The 8,061-nt window shown below is 41.6% G+C and overlaps 1 protein-coding gene across 1 annotated transcript; it reads left to right on the plus strand.

The window, feature by feature from the left end:
* The first annotated feature begins 611 nt into the window (after positions 1 to 611).
* Positions 612 to 5,201, plus strand: LOC134137276 (ovalbumin-like). The gene is made up of 7 exons (XM_062570051.1): positions 612 to 779; positions 1,402 to 1,452; positions 2,073 to 2,201; positions 2,827 to 2,944; positions 3,212 to 3,354; positions 3,666 to 3,821; positions 4,800 to 5,201. Exons 1-7 carry the CDS (start codon positions 612 to 614, stop codon positions 5,199 to 5,201), a joined length of 1,167 nt encoding a protein of 388 aa, XP_062426035.1.
* Positions 5,202 to 8,061: the final 2,860 nt, after the last annotated feature.

An 8,061-nucleotide genomic window follows, 5' to 3' on the forward strand; every position in this document is an offset into this window, starting at 1 on the left:
ACCTCTGATAAAGTGTGTGGTGTATGAACTCAACTGTGACTTACACCAGGGTGAAATCTAGCGAAACACCTGCCGTTACTTCAGACTTCACATTGTACATTAGAATTAGCTGCAGTTTGGATCAGAGGTAGCTGATCAGTTAACTGATATTATAGATGATATTAGAAAGCATAGTGAAGCATTTCATTTGGAGACTGTAATGAAGATTCTGAGAGCAAAATTAGATACATTTTTTTCTTTAAAAAATGAAAAAACACTGCCAATGAACCTCTTCCATGGTAACAAAAATTCTTTGTTCTATTTTCAGCAATACGGTATACATGTACAGAGAAGATAATATCCTTCCATTTGATGTATAACTGATACCCTCCAGCATTTTGATTATCCAAGAATCCAAAAGCATCTTTTAAATCTACATCAACGAATTTTCTTTACAAATACACACACACACAAACACACACACACACACACACACACACACACACACACACACACATGCACTAAGCTCAAGGGTTGAAGTGCCTTGCCTTTCTCCCATTACAATTAATACTAAACTTCATCATTATAAAGTCAGACTATTTCTGTTTATTCTAGACAGTACTGATTTCACAATGGGATCCGTAAGTGCAGCAAATGCAGAATTTTGCTTTGATATGTTTAAAGAGCTGAAAGTCCACCATGTCAATGAGAACATCTTCTATTCTCCCCTGAGCATCATTTCAGCCCTGTCCATGGTCTATCTGGGAGCAAGAGGCAACACTGAATCTCAGATGGAGAAGGTAAGTCACTTCTGTGAATGTAAATGGCTTCTGCTTGCCATTTCTGCTAAGTGCCACCATTGCAACAGATTACTGCTGCAGATTTCTCACATATTTTCATACACTAGATAAGCCAAGAAAATGTAGAACTGGATCTAGAGTTTTTAAAGCTAGAGAACATTCTAAAATAAGATGTGTATTTTCACTGTAGGCGGCATTTATTTTTGAGAAAAATCAAAAAAGATCTCAAGGATCAATGGATCACCATCCAGAAAATTTTATTACATGATTTTTCAAAGTTCAGACCTTTGATACTCTGTCCAGATACTCTGTTAAGATTTTTTTTGCTTAAAAAATATAAATCCCAAGAAAAGAGGAAGAAACAGGTAACATTATTATCAGTACATAATATAATAAAACAGTTGATTTCTAGATGTTTAATGGAAAAGAAAGATCATCTAAGCAAAGAATGGAATTCACAGTTTCTCAGAAAGCCACATGAGATACGAACAAGTTCACCTATAACTTTTTATCATTTAATTTTTCCAAGCCAACAGCTTTACCTCAAATCAGTTGTAAATCTCAAATGCATAACACTTTTTGTCAAATCTGTAGTTTCTACTCCTGGTATTTCCTATTGCAGGTTCTTCACTTTGATAATATTACAGGAGTTGGAGGTACTACTGAGTCCCAGGTATGGAAATAACTTCACCTCCCTTTCTGTCTCATTGTCTCCTCAGAACAAAACTAGAATTGCTTTGACAGTATTCCTAATAGTTCCAGTCCCAATGAAAACCTATTAGTGCCCACAGACCAATGAGATGTATACCAAGGAGAGAAGGAAGGGCTAATCCTCACAATAGTTTAAAAACCAGAGAAAGAAGGTAGATTACACATGCTGCACTAGTCAAATAGTAAGATGGGGACAGAAGCTTTGGACATCTGGGTGAGTAAAAGGGACTCAGCACCTGGAGCCAGGGTACAGCAGCCACATTGCAGCTGAAAAACCTCAAAATTGGGGCAGGAAGATGCTGTTCAGAAAAGGTCCTGAAAAACTCAGTGGCTAGAAAACAACTGCACTCCTACAAGAAACACATTTCAGGGGACTTATCTTGAGAAGGGGGATCTTAGCATAGCAATGAACAATCACCATGGCAGCTGATTTACCAAAGAGACATCCTAGGGTCTCCTTGAGCCTGTAGCGAGAACCTCACTGTGGCCCAATTCCCATCAGTGGGAAAGTTCTTCAGTGTCTGACTTTGTAGATAGGAAGAGGTTAACACAAGGTATCTTCCTCTTTTCATGGCACCTCAGTGTGGAACTTCAGAATACATCCACAAGTCATTTAAGGATCTTCTCTCTGACATCACTATGCCAAATGCGAGTTATTCACTCAAGACTGCTGACAGGATCTATGTTGAAAAGACATATCCAGTTCTTCCGGTGAGTGGTTCTGCAACCTGATGTGAGAATAATTCCCTGTAGTAGCATAAAATATTCCTATGTTACAACGGCTATAGGAGGTAATTGTAGAGCTATTCACTCATCAGAACATGATTTTCAATAATATAGTTTTTGAGGGAGAAAATTGAATTACATTTTGTGACTTGAAAACAGTGAAGGCTGAAATTGTCAAAAATATTTTGTTCTCTTTTTTTCTAAGCCAAATATAAACTTCCCAGTCAAAGGGAGCTCCTGTTGTAAAATCAAAGCACAAAAAAAGTAACATAGAATTCAAAATAGAAAGTGGGCATGAGGAAAAGAAAATCAATATGCCTGAGCAGAATGAATGTCTGGTAAATTTAAAGTACTTTTGATAAAATGAAGGACATAATTGAAAAATTCAACTTAGAATCCTGCCCAAAGAAAACATGCCAATATAAATACATGAAATAGACTGTCTTGTGCAGCTTCAATATTCAATTAGAGCAAGACAGCTGTATCTGACACAGCATGAAGCTAGAAGTGCAAGGTTATTTAACCATGTTGTTTATTTCAGTCTTGCATTTCACATTCCTGCATTTTTAAGTTCTCATTGTTCTGATAAATGCAATCCTTCTGCTTATAGGAATACTTAAAGTGTGCAGAGAAATTCTACAAAGCTGGACTGGTAGAAGTTGACTTCAAAACAGCTACAGAAGAAGCAAGAAAGCTCATTAATTCCTGGGTGGAGAAAGAGACAAATGGTAAGAGCAAGTACAGTACTAGCAGATATTTTATCCTAATACCACAGTCTACATCCCTGTCTTCCCCTCTCCATCTAGTCTAAACAGAGGAGGTTGAGCAACAGCAGGTTGACAGACCTTTGAGATGCAAGATTAGTGCTATGAAAACAAAGCTCCAAAGGACAAATACAACTCCCAGCCCCATCCCCGTGCCTTTATTGCAGGCATTTGTGCATGCCAAAGGAGAGGTAACTTACAACATGCCACCCTGATTCTTCTTTCTTAAAGGACACATCCAAGACTTCCTTGAACCAGGCTCTGTTGACCTCGATACTGCACTGCTTCTTGTAAATGCCATTTACTTCAAAGGGATGTGGAAGAAAGCGTTCAGGGAAGAAAACACTCAGGAAGCGCTCTTCAGCGTCACAGAGGTAGGGGGGCATGGAAGCAGCTTCCAGCCAGGAGGCCAGGCTCTTGATGCTCATGGCCAGCAGGCCGAGTGTTACACATGTGCCACCATGGTCATCACCCCAGTGCTCTAGCTGGGCCCCTGGCTGTCAGCGCCCAAGGAGTGTTTGCAGCTGCTGTGTCTGTCCAGGCTTCCTGACCACAGCAGCAGGCAAGAGGGGAACATGGGGACATATCTCTTCTTCAAAGGCACCTGGCTAAAGAAAGCATTGCTTCCCGGTCACAACTTCTCACGATTCTGCTTTGCTCTGTTTTTTTTTTTTTTCTTCTTTAGCAAGAAAGCAAGCCTGTGCAAATGATGTATCAGAATGCTACATTCAAAGTAGCAGTGGTGGCTTCTGAGAAAATAAAAGTTCTGGAGCTTCCATATGCCAACAGAGAGATGAGCATGTTGGTGCTGCTGCCTGAGGATGCCTCCAGCCTGGAGCAGGTAAAGGCCTTGCAAGGGAAGCAGTGGAAGTTATCAGTTTGGTGGGTTTTTTTGTTTTTTTGTTTTTTTTTTTTTTTTTTTTTTTTTTTGCTGTCCACTCCCACCCAGCACCCAGGCTCCCCAGATGAGGGCTGTGCTGGTTGTGCTGGGATGCACAACAGGCTCCCAGGTGTTAGCAGGGCTCAGGTAGAGAATAGCTTCTTAGAGGAGCCCCTTGCCACAATCTAGTAAAAATGGGTTCCTTATTTGATATTTGAATCATCAATTACACTACCAGCATATTTAAACAGTAAAAAGAGAAACCTCATCTGATTGCCTTATGTCACTGGTCTGGTCTTAATGCATTTTGAAGGAGAATTTAAAGAAAGACTCAGTAAGAATAGGGAGAGGATTGCAAAAAGAGAAAGTGATTTTACCAAAAAGGAATTGTAGACAGAAAACTAGAAAATCTTATTCATAAACTGACTTGCAAGATAAGGATGCTGTTACACATTAAACCTTCCAATAGAGCACTCAGCACTCTGCTCAACAAGAAAATGTTTTCCAGGGAAAAAGAAAGAAAAGGAAGAGTTAAGGAAAACATTCAAACAAAACATTCCTTTTCTAGAAGGAAGATGGGAAGAGCACAATTAGAAGGGAACTAAGATGAGGGATGTGACTGATAAGTAAATCGAGGAACAGTTTTGAGACCTATTTGATGTGATGTTTACAAGAACTGCTTTTGAACAAAAGGCTAGGATCTCCTGGAGAAGCTTTCAGATGTCAGAATTCTGGAAAACTTCTTCCTGACAGATGATATCAGGGTATCATCAGGAGGACGTAGACAGCATAAATAAATCCACTTAAGAGAAAGTATTAGTTCTATCATGTACACAAAGGAAATGGGAAAAATTATTAACAAGTAAGTGGTAGAGGCATTGTCACTGATGACACTGCATTCTTGTCTGATTGTTTTCACTCCCCTGCCTGTCTCTGCAGCTGGAGAGCACAATCAGCTTTGAAAAACTAACTGAGTGGACCAGTCCCAATATGATGGAAAAGAAGACAGTGAAAGTGTACCTCCCCCGCATGAAGATTGAGGAAAAATATAATCTCACCTCTGTCTTAATGGCTTTGGGCATGACCGACCTGTTCAGCCCTTCGGCCAATCTGTCCGGCATCTCCGCGGCAGAGGCTCTGAAGATGTCGCAGGCTCTCCACAAGGCATCCATGGAAGTCAGTGAAGCAGGCACTGAGGTGGCAGGCTCAACCGGGGCTCTGGGGGAGATCAAACATTCCCCTGTGCCTGAGGAGTTCAGAGCCGACCACCCGTTCCTCTTCTTGATCAAGCACAACCCAACCAACAGCATCCTCTTCTTTGGCAGATATTTTTCCCCTTAAAAAGAGAGACAGCTGGAAATAATGCTTTCCTTCCCCTCAGAAGCAGACCCTCTTTCCTGTAGCATGGTAGCACAACCTCATCTCCTCCATGCATTCTCCATGTGCAAAGCCTCACCTGAAAAAAAGCCCATTTGGGAAGCCTCCACAGCAAAGCCACATCCAAAGATGAGGAGGCAGCACCAAGCATATCCACTCCTTCTTTACTCCTACTGCTTTCACGATGATTTGGAGTTGAGCAAAGGCTGAGCAAACAGGAAGCTGATAATGGTGGCACCCACGAGCCAGGAAGGGGCCAAGTGATTTTCACTCAGGGAACAAGTTGCAGGCAGGACCCCAAGCCCTTGCAAGTCCCTCACATAGAAAGGCATGGCAGAGATCTTGGTCCCAGTCCCCAGTGAGATCTTGCTGACTAATGCATGTTGCCAGTGCCTTAAGCAAGGGCTTGGAGACCACCAGTCTCGAGGGGATGCTTGTGGGTAAGATTCTGCTGTGCAGGTTATTAACTGGCTCCTAGGTCAATGCGAACTTTTCTACTTTGCTGTTGGGAAATGGTTTACACGTCCACTCTCACCACAGCTGCCATCTCTCCATGGGCTCCTCAGCTAACTCAGAATTTCTTACAAAAGTCTTCCAAAGTCATGGAGAGTCTCCTTTCAACTCCAGAGAAGAGAGGTAAAAAGGTAAAATCCAACACTGCGTAGGTGAAATAATTATATCTTCTCAGAGCTTGTAAATTCAAAGCCTGGTTCAGAGAGCTTTGATCCAGAACTCAGTGAAAACCACAAAGCCAAAGAGCTTCCTGAATTCTTGTGGGTAAGATTCTTCTGTGCAGGTTATTAACTGGTTCTTATGTCAGTGTTTTCTACTTACCTGCTTGCTAGCTGCTGGGGAGTGGCTACCGGGTGCTCTCTCATCATAACGTCACTCTGAGCCCTTAACTCATGTACTATGCAGCCCCCATCTTTAAGTTGTCTTCCAATCTAATAGACTCATTTAAGTCCTGAAGCAGGGAGATACTCTTGAGGAAGTGTATGATTTTTCACATCTTTATGTATAGAGGTATATATCTGCTGAAAGAAAACATGGATTCAGTACTCATATTCAGGATTGAATAAGGATTTCAGGAAGTAGCTTAGCAAGATTTCCCACTGTTACTGAATACCTCAGGAGGCAGACATTGTGTTTTGATATTTGTGAGAAATTCTGCCACTGCTATTGGGAAACCCAGTACTGATAAATCTCATTTTTCCAAGCGAGTTCTGTGAAAAAAAACAACTTTCAGAATAATCCTGGTCTCCTTCTGTTGAATTCATTGAACAACCACTACTCAATTGATCCCCAGACAACTTTAAAATTAAATTCTAAACTGAAGAATACCACCCTTCTTGAAGAAATGCAGTTGGTCTTCTTTGTGCTGCACATACTATAAACCTGTGTCTCTTGTTATTAGAGTGCATACAGAAAGTTTAGCATTTCTTTATAAATCATTATTTGCAAATGCAATGTCTTCCTAACTGATATGACTCCTGTCTTCATTCTAGTGATATAGCATTGATTTCATGAATGTTAATTGGTAGTCCTTGTATTTATCTAATAAAAGCTTTGCAAATTAAATACATTATTACCTATCCTGGGTTACAATATTGCATAACCTGAATAATACCAAATAATGAGTAATGATTATGGACAGAAGTGATTTAGACTATATGCCATTTTCAAAATGAGAGTGTACTCACATATGAAGTCACTGATAAATATCTTACATTTTTTTTTGTTTTGAGTTTAAGCAAGGTAAAATCTATAGCTATTGCTCTTACCTTCAGCTCTTCTCAATACCTCGCATCAAGAAACTTTATTCACATTCTGAATTTGCTGTTGTATTTTCAGGTAGCTTTTAAAGCTTCCTCTAGATGTCTTCAGTAAATATATCAAAGTGATGCCTAAAAGACATAAAACTTTAAAAACAAGAGAAAATGTTTGTCTGGAAAAGTGGACTGCTTCAACTCCCTCATATCCACAACTGAGCAGTTCATGTTGTCTACCTTAACTGCAGGAAGGCTTCTAACACTATCTCCCACAACAACCTCGTAGGCAAGCTGATGAAAAATGGGCTAGAGGAGCAGAAAGTGAGGTGGACTGAAAACTAGCTGAATGGCAGAGTTCAGTGGGTGTGATCAGTAATGCAAACCCTGGAGGAAGGGATAGAATGCAGCAACTTTGCTGATGATCCAAAGCTGGCAGGAGTGGCCGATACACCAGAGGTCTGTGCTGCCATTCAGAGGAACCTCAAAAGGCTGAGGACATGGTTAGAAGGGAAGCTCATGAAGTTCAGTTAAAGCAAGCACAGAGTCCTGGGACTAGGCAGGAATAACCCCATGCATGAGTACAGGCTGCGGGCTGACCGGCCTGAAAGCAGCTCTGCAGAGAAGGACTTGGGAGTCCTGGCAGACAACAGGTTGACCACGAGTCAGCAATGTGCCCTTGTGGCCGAGAAGATCAATGCTGTCCTGGGTTCCACTAAGAAGAGCACTGCCAGCAGGCTGAGGGAGGTGATCCTGCCCCTCTACTCAGCCCTCGTGAGGCCACATCTGGAGTGCAGTGTCCCATTCTGGGCTCCCCAGTACAAGGGAGACATGGAGCTGTTGGAGAGAGTCCAGTGAAGGGCCACCAAGATGATGAAGGGACTGGAGCACCTCTCATATGAGGAGAGGCTGAGAAATCTGGGATTCTTTGGTCTGGAGAAGAGAAGGCTGGGCGGGGGGGGGGAGGATCTTATCAGTGTATATAAATATCTGAAGGAAGGATGCCAAAAGGATGGGGCCCAGCGATAAGATGGGAGGCAATGTGCACAAACTGAAAC

This window comes from Rhea pennata, chromosome 2, assembly GCF_028389875.1.
Source record: "Rhea pennata isolate bPtePen1 chromosome 2, bPtePen1.pri, whole genome shotgun sequence".
In the NCBI taxonomy this organism is placed as follows: domain Eukaryota; kingdom Metazoa; phylum Chordata; class Aves; order Rheiformes; family Rheidae; genus Rhea; species Rhea pennata.